This window comes from Podarcis raffonei, chromosome 6 (assembly GCF_027172205.1).
Source record: "Podarcis raffonei isolate rPodRaf1 chromosome 6, rPodRaf1.pri, whole genome shotgun sequence".
Taxonomy (NCBI): Eukaryota; Metazoa; Chordata; class Lepidosauria; order Squamata; family Lacertidae; genus Podarcis; species Podarcis raffonei.
This window is the reverse complement of record NC_070607.1, coordinates 60,827,799-60,840,364: the sequence shown is the minus strand read 5'-3', so window position 1 is coordinate 60,840,364 and position 12,566 is coordinate 60,827,799. Positions and strand designations below refer to the sequence as shown.

The 12,566-nt window shown below is 42.1% G+C and overlaps 1 protein-coding gene across 9 annotated transcripts in view; it reads right to left on the bottom strand.

Annotated features, from left to right (window-relative positions):
- LOC128416142 (complement decay-accelerating factor-like) overlaps positions 1-12,566 on the bottom strand; it is a 56,326-nt gene that overhangs the window by 35,227 nt on the left and 8,533 nt on the right. For 8 of the 9 annotated variants that reach the window (XM_053393398.1, XM_053393395.1, XM_053393400.1 and 5 more), the window contains 4 exons: positions 12,022-12,121; positions 10,133-10,218; positions 9,327-9,368; positions 9,087-9,131 (listed from right to left, as the gene is read on the bottom strand). In XM_053393398.1, coding sequence (XP_053249373.1) covers positions 9,087-9,131; positions 9,327-9,368; positions 10,133-10,218; positions 12,022-12,121 — 273 coding nt within the window. The remainder of the gene's footprint in view (positions 1-9,086; positions 9,132-9,326; positions 9,369-10,132; positions 10,219-12,021; positions 12,122-12,566) is intronic. The other variant, XM_053393397.1, reaches the window with a different exon arrangement.

Below are 12,566 nucleotides of genomic sequence, written 5' to 3'. Positions count from 1 at the left end.
TACCTCTATGGATGTTGGTGATCTGACACTAAGTAAAAGCGAAACGAAAGAAGTGCCATGGTCAGATCACTTCCTGGTGCAACTGGACTTCTCTGCGACCCATCCCCTCTGCAGGGAGGTGGGACCAATTCGGATGGTCCGCCCCCGCCACTTAATGGATCCAAATGGTTTCCAGAGAGTGGTAGGGGATTCTTTATCCCATGTTGATGGCCTTTCAGCTGATTCCCTGGTGGCCCGCTGGAATGTGGAGTTAACCAGGGCTATTGACTGTTTGGCTCCGAAGCGCCCTCTCCGATTGCATGGAGCCCGGACAGCCCCGTGGTTTTCCATGGATCTGAGGGCAATGAAACAATCGTTGAGACGGCTAGAGCGCCGGTGGCGGATAACTCATTCCGAATCTGACCGGACACAGGTTAGAGCTCAACGTCGAGCCTACCAAGTGGCGATAGCGACGGCGAAGAAGAATTTCTTCGCCGCCTCTATTGCATCTGCAGAAAACAGCAGCAGGAGACTTTTTCAGGTGGTTCACAATTTAGCGGAACCACCTGCAACATCGGGGCCCAGTACGGGCCACATGTTCTCCTGCAATGATTTTGCAAAGTTTTTTGCAGATAAAATCGCTCAGATTCGGGAAGAAGTAGACTCCACCGTGGGAGCAGGGCCGGGGCGGGAGAGTGCTAGAGTTCTGTCTAGTCAAGTTGAGTGGGATCAATTCCAATCTGTTACCTCCGAGGATGTGGACAGGCTGCTTGGACGAGTGAAACCAACCACCTGTCTCCTGGATCCTTGCCCATCCTGGCTTATAAAAGCTAGCCGGGAAGGACTGGGCGATGGGCTTCGTGGGGTGGTGAATGCTTCCCTCCGTGAGGGAGCCTTCCCAGACCCGCTGAAAGAGGCGGTTATTAAACCACTTCTTAAAAAACCATCTTTAGATGCGGCCATGATGGCCAACTATCGCCCAGTCTCAAATCTTCCATTCTTGGGCAAGGTGATTGAGCGAGCGGTTGCCGAACAACTCCAGGCACGCCTGGAAGAAGCGGACCATTTGGATCCCTTCCAGTCGCGATTCAGGCCTCATCATGGGACTGAAACTGCCTTGGTCGCACTGGTTGATGATCTCCGGCGGGCTAGGGACAAAGGTGAGAGCTGTTTCCTAGTTCTGCTGGATCTCTCAGCGGCGTTTGATACCATCGACCATAACATCCTTCTGGACCGTCTTGAGGGGCTGGGAGCTGGGGGCACTGTCATACAGTGGTTCCGCTCCTTCCTCCTGGGCCGTGTTCAGAAAGTGGTGGTGGGGGATGAGTGTTCAGACCCCTGGGCTCTCACTTGTGGGGTGCCTCAGGGTTCTGTCCTCTCCCCCATGCTTTTCAACATTTACATGCAGCCGCTGGGAGAGATCATCAGGAGGTTTGGGCTGGGTGTTCATCAGTATGCGGATGATACCCAGCTCTACCTCTCTTTTAAATCAGAACCAGTGAGGGCGGTGAAGGTCCTGTGTGAGTGTCTGAAGGCGGTTGGAGGATGGATGGCGGCTAACAGATTGAGGTTGAATCCTGACAAGACAGAAGTACTGTTTCTGGGGGACAGGAGGCGGGCAGGTGTGGAGGATTCCCTGGTCCTGAATGGGGTAACTGTGCCCCTGAAGGACCAGGTGCGCAGCCTGGGAGTCATTTTGGACTCACAGCTGTCCATGGAGGCACAGGTCAAATCTGTGTCCAGGGCAGCTGTTTACCAGCTCCATCTGGTACGTAGGCTGAGACCCTATCTGCTTGCGGACTGTCTCGCCAGAGTGGTGCATGCTCTGGTTATCTCCCGCTTGGACTACTGCAATGCGCTCTACGTGGGGCTACCTTTGAAGGTGACTCGGAAACTACAACTAATCCAGAATGCAGCAGCTAGACTGGTGACTGGGGGCGGCCGCCGAGACCATATAACACCGGTCTTGAAAGACCTACATTGGCTCCCAGTACGTTTCCGAGCACAATTCAAAGTGTTGGTGCTGACCTTTAAAGCCCTAAACGGCCTCGGTCCAGTATACCTGAAGGAGCGTCTCCACCCCCATCATTCTGCCCGGACACTGAGGTCCAGCGCCGAGGGCCTTCTGGCGGTTCCCTCATTGCGAGAAGCAAAGCTACAGGGAACCAGGCAGAGGGCCTTCTCGGTAGTGGCACCCGCCCTGTGGAACGCCCTTCCAGCAGATGTCAAAGAGATAAACAACTACCTGACATTCAGAAGACATCTTAAGGCAGCCCTGTTCAGGGAAGTTTTTAACGTGTGATATTTTACTGTATTTTTGGTTTTTATGGAAGCCGCCCAGAGTGGCTGGGGAGGCCCAGCCAGATGGGCGGGGTATAAATAATAAATTATTATTATTATTATTATTATTATTATTATTATTATTATTAGAGTGAAAACATTATGAGGACAAGTATGAATGATTTCGGATTGAAAAAAACATATTTTTTTTGCTACAAACAGGAGATTGTGCATTCAGCCTTGGTCTTTTAAAGCATTCTGTAAATAAATGTATAACCTGCAACTATAGAAATTTTTTATATCACCAAAGAAACAGGTTTAATGTAAACAGGCTCGTGCGAAAAATGTGTTATTTATGTGGCAACAAGTTTTCTTTTCTTTTCGCTGAAACAGGCTGCACCAACGGAAACATTAAGTTCCTCATATTTAAAAAGCAGTACAATTAGAGAACATTAAAGATAGCATGTGCCCTCTATAGGAGGAAACCGGGATTTATTCATTCAACAATGGTCATATCTAACACACTTAGGTAACTCTGTGCTTCTAGTGGTTGGCAAAAAAAATGCTAGCTAGAACACATTTCCCTCCATTTAGCCTGGATTAGCCCTTCCAGGAAAAAAAGGATTACTTTTTTTAGTACAGTAACCCATTTGTGCTATCTCACGACCAGTTTTACAATATTAGGTAAGGTAAAAGGTAAAGGACCCCTGGATGGTTAAGTTCAGTCAAAGGTTGACTATGGGGTTGTGGCGCTCATCTCACTTTCAGGCCAAGGGAGCTGCCTTTGTCCACAGACACCTTTCTGGGTCATGTGACCAGCATGACTAAACTGCTTCTGGCACAACGGAACACCGTGACGGAAACCAGAGTACATGGAAAGGCCATTTACCTTCCTGCCACAGTGGTACCTATTTATCTACATGCACTGGCATGCTTTCGAACTGCTAGATTGGCAGGAGATGGGACAGAACAATGGGAGCTCATTCCGTTGCAGGGATTTGAACTGCCGACCTTCCAATCGGCAAGCCCTATCTGGAAGCACCCTAAATCAGTTGTGAAGTCTGTATATCAAGTTACAAATATCTGGGAACAACTTTTTACATAACTATTAAGAGGCACTGGTTTCAATTTTGTCCCAATCTTTTAAAAATATACTTTTATTGTGCTTTCTTATATATATTTTAGTTTCTTTTAAATGAAATAAACTCAGCTGAATGAAATCAAATATTTGTTATTTTAAGATATGTGGACTATTAATGAACTTGACTTGATTTATTCTATGAATGTCTTCTCCAGGAGGCTTGAAATGTTATCAAACGAAAACTCGCCATGCAAGAAAATGTGTGTAAAAAATTTATGCTCTTCAAGCTTCTTTGCTCAGCCACCCGTCCCTCCTATGTTAAGCAATCATATCTCTTTGTGAAAATCTGCATGACAATCAGCCAGCTTGCCCAGTATAAAGGCAGCATAGATATACTGTACTGTAATCCCCATAACTATTTTGGGAAGGGTAGAGGTACAGGAGCATGTATGATTCCAGAGTCAGGAGAACAAAGAGAATCCCTTCTCCCTCCCAAAGTCACAACTGCTACTTAATTTAATTTTCAACATTAAAATGACTTTTAAAATAATACCTTTTGATGCTAAAGTCAGCTGTGCTGTTTCCTATTTCTGCAGACCATATTTCATAAGACTGCATGGTTTAAAGTTCCTTGATTCAAGTGGCTGAACAAGCAAAAGAAAGAGGCAGGCATATAAAAAAGAAGAATGACTAAGAGCACAGCGCTATACATGCTTACTCAGAAGAAAGTTTCACAATCGGCAGTGGTCCTTACTCCCTAAATAAGGTGTTTAGATTTCAGCCTAACCTTTTATTTGCCAGGTTTCAAATACGTACCTCTCTGCTGTGTTGTGTAAACACTATTTTTTGCAGAGGATGAGTTATTCTCATATCTAGGTCAGGCAATGTATTCCAATGTATCCCGTACAGTATGTTGGATTTAAGAATACTATTACAATGAGTGGCTACAAGCTGTTCTCCACCCCCTGCTTTCTACATGCTTGTAAGAAGAAGAAACCCTAAAGCGTCTACAAATGCATAAGAACAGATAAAAAAAAGTACGATTGCAACTCCCAGGCATTTGACATGTGTGATTTCAGCTTTACGTGGTTGAAGGACGGCCAGTTGAAATAAAACAAATCAAATGCATGAAAGGCAGAGCTTAAAAGCTCCTTTTGTGCATAGTTTTCCTGGTGCGGAAAGAGCTTTTAAGCTCTCAGACTTGCTTACTGGGCTCCGGGAGAGTCTTGTGAGTTCTTGTGAAAACTCAGATGGCCCCACAAGATTTCACAAAGCATCCCAGAGCCTGGTAAGCAAGGCAAAGAGCTTGGACCACTTGCTGCATCAGGTCTAGAAACAGTAAGGATGCTCAGAAGAAGGGGGGAGTCAATTTTTGTTTTGTTGTACACACCATCCCTCCCCAGGTGTGACCCTGACACAAGACATGACTGAACAAAGGTGCTACAGAGAAGAAACTGGCAATGGGTTGGATATGAATATTGTGCTAAACAAGAATTTATGACCCGCTTACCTTCTTCTCTTTTCAAAAACTTTCTTTAGGAAAAAAATTCCAAGAATAAGAAGAAATGCCACAACCAGAAGTGCTGAGAGATGGGGGAGAAAAGAAGGTGATGGAAACTATAAAAGAAGTATTACCACAATGCAAGTGCTATATAGCACTAATTTAATTAGCAGCACTAATCTCAGGCAACAAATTGGGGAGGAGGAGCATGCAAGCCTGGGCTCACTGCAGCTTGTCCTTGTAATGCTAAACCATGGTTTAATAGTACATACAAAATTAAAGGTAAAGGTAAAGGGGCCCCTGACCATTAGGTCTAGTCGCAGACTCTGGGGTTGCGGTGCTCATCTCGCTTTACTGGCTGAGGAAGCTGGCATACAGCTTCTGGGTCATGAACCAGAGCAGTGCACGGAAATGCCATTTACCTTCCCGCCAGAGCAGTACCTATTTATCTACTTGCACTTTGATGTGCTTTCAAACTGCTAGGTTGGCAGGAGCAGGGACCAAGCAACGGGAGCTCACCCCGTTGTGGGGATTCGAACTGCCAACCTTTTGATCAGCAAGCCCTAGGTTCTGTGGTTTAACCCACAGCGCCACCCATGTCCCATACAAACTTATCCTCTGTTAAAAAGGTGGGGACAAACCTAGAATGCCCAGTCCCTAATCTAAATAGAAAACAATAATATTGAAAAGGAAAATAACCAGAATATTATCATTACTAAGTGGCAAAGTTTACACTTTGCTTTCAATTCAAGCCCCTACAGAGATGAAAGCATTTGTGTGTATGCATTCACTATATAGATCCACAGATTTTCGCTACAAATGTAAATTGTTCACTGTGATATTATGAAAAGTCTGAGATTCTATATCGGGATAGTCAAGGTGATGCCCTCCAGATCTTATTGGACTCTGGCTTCCATCAACCCCAGCCACCATTGCCAATGGTAAGGGATGCAGCTCATCGACATTTTGAGGGAACCATGGCCTTGCAGGGGTGCCAACTTGAATAATATATTGTGGGGGCCCAGGCAAGCCTTGCCCTGCATAACTGATCACATGATGCAGTGCGCGCACACACCATTTGAATGGGAATTGACATCAACTTTGCAGGGGCCTGGCCCCATCAAATATTTTATTGTGGGGGCCGAAACTCCCATGGCCCCTAGCAGTTGGCTTCTATGTTGCCTTGGTCTTACTCCACATTCTTGAGTGACTACATTCAGATGCCATTTCACTATGGCGCAATAGCCACATAATTTGGGAGAGGGAGGGAGTATCCACATAATTTCTTGGCGGTGGCTACCATATGACTCCTTGTTATGGATTTTCCTCTTATGAAACAGTGTGTTCATACTGCACTATTCAGTAATGTTTCACTTTCTCACACTAGTGGGAAAAGAAAATCAGAGGAACACATAATAACTTACAGTACTATTTGTAAAGTATTTCAATCATAGTTAAAGAAATGCCTGATTAGAGTCAAACAAATGCATAATAAGATAACTTACAAATATAAAGTAGAGTTCGAAGTTGTGGTCCTTAAAATAAAATAAAATAAAAAAGAAATGTTTTTCAAAGGCCATGGGTAATGCAGGGACATGTTACTTAAGGAGATATCATTCATTATAGGACCAAATCTGCTATAAGCTGATCCTGACTTACTGATTCAAAGCAGTAGACATGGGCAGTGTCGCTTTAGAGAGAATACACACACATATAATATAGATCTTATATACAAGATCTTATATACATATACACACATACTCTCTCTCTCTCTCTCTCCCTCTCTCTCTCTCGGTTGCCGCCTCTGCTCACTCAAACCCTTTGCCAACCCCACTTCCCCCACACCTGACCAACCCCCTTGCTTATACCCTCATAGTGTGCCCGTCCCTCACTCTAAGCCCCACCCCCTTTTAAAGGAGGCGCTTCAGAGAACCATTTTGCAAACCAGTATCTGACATGCCTCCCTTCTCCATTAAACCTCACCGCAGGTGGGTTTAATTGGGGAGGGCACTCCAGAGAGAGGTTTGTCTAACCTTCTCCTCCTCCTTTTGGCATAAGCCACACCATGATGACAGTGTTCCATTTTTATGTATATAGTAATATATACAAACACAAACACACACACACACACACACAGAGAGAGAGAGAGAGAGAGAGAGAGAGAGAGAGAGAGAGAGAGAGAGAGAGAGATTGTTACCGGGGAGAACAAGGATTGCAGGAGTTTATCAGAGGATCTGGTGTCTGCACATGGAGAAGCCCAATTTAATCTCCATTCCAGACTAAGGAGCATGTATCACCATTGATCTCTCTTTAAAACCACTCTCTGTAGTGCCTCAATAGATTGTCCTTCCAAAAACATTTTAATATATTTAATGATGTGCCAGTTGCGTTCTCTGGTGTAGTACACACACGTACACACACACACACAAATGCAAACACAGAAAACAAGTGTATCAAAGTGCTTGGTAACACAGCCTTACTACAAAGTACGATAAGCTGGAAATGAAATTAGTATGCAGCTACAGCAACAGATCAAATCTGATTTCAGCCTCTGAACAATACGATCACAGGTATAAAGCTTGTATTTGAAACCACTTTCACTGATATGTCAATGTAAAGGAAACAATGTAAAAGAAACCCCAAAATCAATGCACATTATTGCTTCTATCATTGGAACACTGTGCAAGGGCAGCCAACCAACCACATTGGAACCAAATAACATGTAGACGAAACCTCAGATTTTGAAAACTTATGAGGCATTGAGTATGGATATTCCCTAACACTGCATCCAAACACCAGGTGCAGTTCCCCAATCATTATACATAGCACTACACATTGAATACACCAGTGAACTACACATCAAAACCTTAATCTATGTTCAGTAGTCTAGTTAATTCATCTCAAGAACTTCACTCTAGTAGATTCAAAGATGTGTGGAAGAATTTTAGCAAAGAGGGTAGCAAATGGGAAACATGAATAAATACTCCTAATAATATACGATACAAGTCACAAAAGCAACTAAAATACTATGATTTCAAATTATTTCCCTACCACCTTGACTCCAAAGCCTTCATTTTGCTCCAGAAGGTATACTAAGCAGAGGGTTAGTCACCAAGACAAAGTTGTGGTGTACACTTGGCCTTTATTAATCTAGGCTGGAAGAGTAGCTCCATACTTTATTCAGCAGACCTGAGATCTTGAGAATATACACATGCACTACTTTCCACTTGGTTCCTAATATAGTCAAATCACCCAAAGCCCTATTATTTTGCAATGCTGAACCCTGAGGAGAAAAAGCACCATGCATGAAGCCATATGCCACCCACTGGTAAATGCATTAGCACCCAAATGAAATCTCTCTTGCACCCTACATACCTTTACATTCATCACCAATGGTGGGAAAAGGTAATCTCACTAGCTGTGTAAATACTCTTCCACTCCTTTTAAAAAAATTAAAAAAGGAAAAGAAAAGCCCTCGTTGCATAATCAAGCTCTTAAGAGGAATCCAAAAGTAAAACTCAGCCTTCTACTTTATTTAATTTATATTCCACCATTCACCCAAGGGTCCCAGGGCTGCACGCAATAGACATTAAATAGACAGGTTAATAAAAACCGAAAACAATAAATCAAACAATATCACATGATTATTAACAACTAGCAGCCTCATGCCCAGCATCGCACAGAAATTCTAAGAGACCTAGACACCGCTGTTGCAGCAAGATCAAATGCAGAAGAAGCTTCCCATCCTTCTCACACTGCGGCACAAAGGCATGAGATTTTTTTCACCCTTCTCCCCTCACTCTGGATGCTTTGAGTACTTGGGTTGTGTAAAATGTAGTAGTTTCTAATGTGGCTATAGCTGTAAAGTGTTTCTGTTGGGGATGGACGCCAATGCTGCAAGGGACCCTAGGTACACCTCTGTATAAAGGCTTAGCCTATGCTTGAACCCTCATTACAGCTTCTTTTTTGTTTCTGAGCAACAAGCCACATATTGAGCTGGTTTGTAGGGCGCACTATGCTAAATCTGATAGATAGATAGATAGACAGACAGATCAGATACCAACACTATGGACACGGTAAAAATCAAAGTTCTCCAAGGAGTTAACAGGTATTCAAATAATTACATTGCAGGACAAGACAAAAAGAACAGAACATTCTGAAATCCTAATAAAAGCTCTGAATTAACCACTAGTACCACAAGCGATTACAATGCTAGCTATTGAAATGAAAAAAAAGTTTTCCAACCTGTAGCATTTGTAGCACTGCCTCCTGATGGTGGCACAGCTTGCCCTGTATAAGAGGCACATGCAGATGGATTTAAAGTTTTTGCTTTAAATGGTAATAATCAAAACTCTCAAATGAATTAACAGCTTTTAGAACAAACTGCAGAAAAAGCAAAAATAACAACATAATCCCAATAAAACCTAATTAAAAAATTCTGTGTTGACCACACAAGCTATTGCAATTAAATAATTTGTTTCTAACCTGTTGTGTTTGTACCATCTTCTGAGGGTTTCTCAATTAGCCCTGTATAAGAGGCACATACAGGCATATTTAGTTCTCGCTCTTATAAAACATTACAATTTAAAGCTTTTGCTACTCCTTAATCTAGTGTAACAGAGGGCTGTCAGTTTCTATGGCCTATGACATGAGTGATGCAATTAAAACTCTCTGTGGTTATCAAGCATATACAGACACACGCCATATACATAAACAACAAATCTGTACCAAAGAAGATGAGCATGCCAGCTAGAAGGGTTTCCCTCTGCAATACCTCCTGGCATCCTCATATTCTTACTGCAGATATGAGAGTCTATTGGCATTTTTTTCTATGAAGAATAATGGCTTTTCCTTGGCTCCCCTTGGAGACTTTAGTTGCTGTTAGGTGGCTCAATATAAGGTGGTCAGTCCTAATTACAGTGGTGCCCCGCAAGACGAAATTAATTTGTTCTGTGAGTTTCTTCGTCTTGCAGGTTTTTTCGTCTTGCGAAGCGGCTTAGCGGATAAGCGGCAATTAGCGGATAAGCGGCTTAGCGGCTATTAACGGCTTAGCGGCTTAGCGGATAAGCGACAATTAGCGGATAAGCGGCTTAGCGGCTTTAAGAAAAAGGAAAAAACTTGCAAGAACTCAAAAAAAATTTTGTCTTGCGAAGTAAGCCCATAGGGAAATTCGTCTTGCGAAGTGGCTAAAAAATCGGAAAACCCTTTCGTCTTGCGCGTTTTTTGTTTAGCGAGGCATTCGTCTTGTGGGGTACCACTGTAATCTGGTATCTGTCACAAGAGAATCTTACGTTGACATTCTGGAGGCTTCTCGCTCCATTCAACATGATCTTTCTTCCACTGACACTGAGTAGTAGGTGATCCATTTAATGTGTACCTAAATAAAAGGAAAAGTACAAGGTGCACCTTTATACATAATTCTTCAGCGGTCCCTTTAATAACTCATAATTTTGAAGCATGCACTTTACCAATATCAAAGAAGTTAGCTGTGCATCCTAACAGAGAGATTTTTATTGTCTCTGCATTGCAGTTTAAATGTTTTTTTCCCTATTATTCCCCAAAAATGAAGGTTCTACCATCTTTGTTTATAAACGTTATTGTGAGCTACAGTTCCCGAAGGAAGAGGAATTGATTATTAAACCACTCTGAGAATTGTAGCTCTTTGAAAGGGGTCTCCTAACAATGCTCAGAATCCTTAACAAACCATGGTTTCCAGGACTTACACTGCTTTAGATGGACAGTGCAAATGGGCCCATGCATGGTTCATCACAGAATTCCAAATCACAGAGCAAGTGCTTCTGATATCCTGCTTCCCTCTGCTACCCTCTGTATCATCAGGCAATGCTCTGCCACTCCTGGACAGTTACGAGACCTATTAAAGTTGGCTGAAGGTCTCCCAAAACCTGATGCTGTCTCTGTCAAGTAATGATATGTAAAAAAATATCATACAGTAAATCCTATACAATTTAGCATTAATCATCTGATAATAAATTTGCAAAATAAACCCAACACAAGAATAAGGCAGGGCCAAGAACCCTTAACTCTGTTAGATTAACAAACAGTTTCTCATAATTTTGAAGCATGCACTTTACCAATATCAAAGAAGTTAGCTGTGCATCCTAACAGAGAGATTTTTATTGTCTCTGCATTGCAGTTTAAATGTTTTTTTCCCTATTATTCCCCAAAAATGAAGGTTCTACCATCTTTGTTTATAAACGTTATTGTGAGCTACAGTTCCCGAAGGAAGAGGAATTGATTATTAAACCACTCTGAGAATTGTAGCTCTTTGAAAGGGGTCTCCTAACAATGCTCAGAATCCTTAACAAACCATGGTTTCCAGGACTTACACTGCTTTAGATGGACAGTGCAAATGGGCCCATGCATGGTTCATCACAGAATTCCAAATCACAGAGCAAGTGCTTCTGATATCCTGCTTCCCTCTGCTACCCTCTGTATCATCAGGCAATGCTCTGCCACTCCTGGACAGTTACGAGACCTATTAAAGTTGGCTGAAGGTCTCCCAAAACCTGATGCTGTCTCTGTCAAGTAATGATATGTAAAAAAATATCATACAGTAAATCCTATACAATTTAGCATTAATCATCTGATAATAAATTTGCAAAATAAACCCAACACAAGAATAAGGCAGGGCCAAGAACCCTTAACTCTGTTAGATTAACAAACAGTTTCTCTTTGGTCTATCTCAAACTCTAGGTACCTAAATTCTTCAGAATAGCAACTTTTTAAAAAGTGGGTAGAGAAGAGCATTACTTTCCACTTGAAGAATGTAGCATATTCAACACTTGTGGAATGTATTTTATTGCATTCTTCTTGCGAGGTCCTTTGTGAAATAGTTGACAAGGAAGTTCAGAGCTGGTTTATTTTGCAATGCACCACATTTGGTTTGCTTATTCCAGTTTACTGAGGAAAAACTTCGTCCTCTCAGAATAAATAGGAACGTATCATACTTACTACCATAACATTTATGGGAGAGAGCTGTGCTTACCTTTTCTGAAGTTTATTTTAAGAAAGTACTAATGGAATGATTGCCTCAACTCTTAGGTTATTGGTTGTTGGTTTTTTTTAAAAAAAGGTAAACTATAGATTTGTTCTCCAGAATTCACCCATTAAATTTTATGTATTAATTAAGACTCGCTAACAGAGCCAAGTGAACACGCACCCATCTTCACATGTGAAATTTACTTTTGCCAAATACAGGAGATTAGTTAGAATAACAGCATCACCATGTTCTGGTTTTCCTGGATCACCACATGATTTTCCTGTAGAAAGGTGAGAATTAGCATATTAGGATTATATGGATATGGCATTCATTGACAATTTGATTCATCAAATATTCTGCCCCAGGTTCAAAGGGTAACTAAGTAAGCTTATGATCTGCCTATGTTTTCAAGAAGCAGCCCCTTACAGTGTTAGAAAAGTTGCCCTTTAAGTGAGAAGAAATTAACAAGAACGCTGATGCAGGGTTTGGAGGTGGGTGACAAAAAATACACAAGGCTTTTAGATATAAAAAGTCCATTGAAATTAATGGCTTTAAGCACACTCAATTGCTTGACAGATCATGGAATTGCTATTGTTAAAAGGCTGTTGTTGTTCCAACCAAATCAAAAGCAAATTAAATGTATTTCAAGTATGTGGTTATATCCATACATCACATTAAGACAGTAAACAATGCTTTAGTGGTGCATGAATATGCTGAAGCAAACA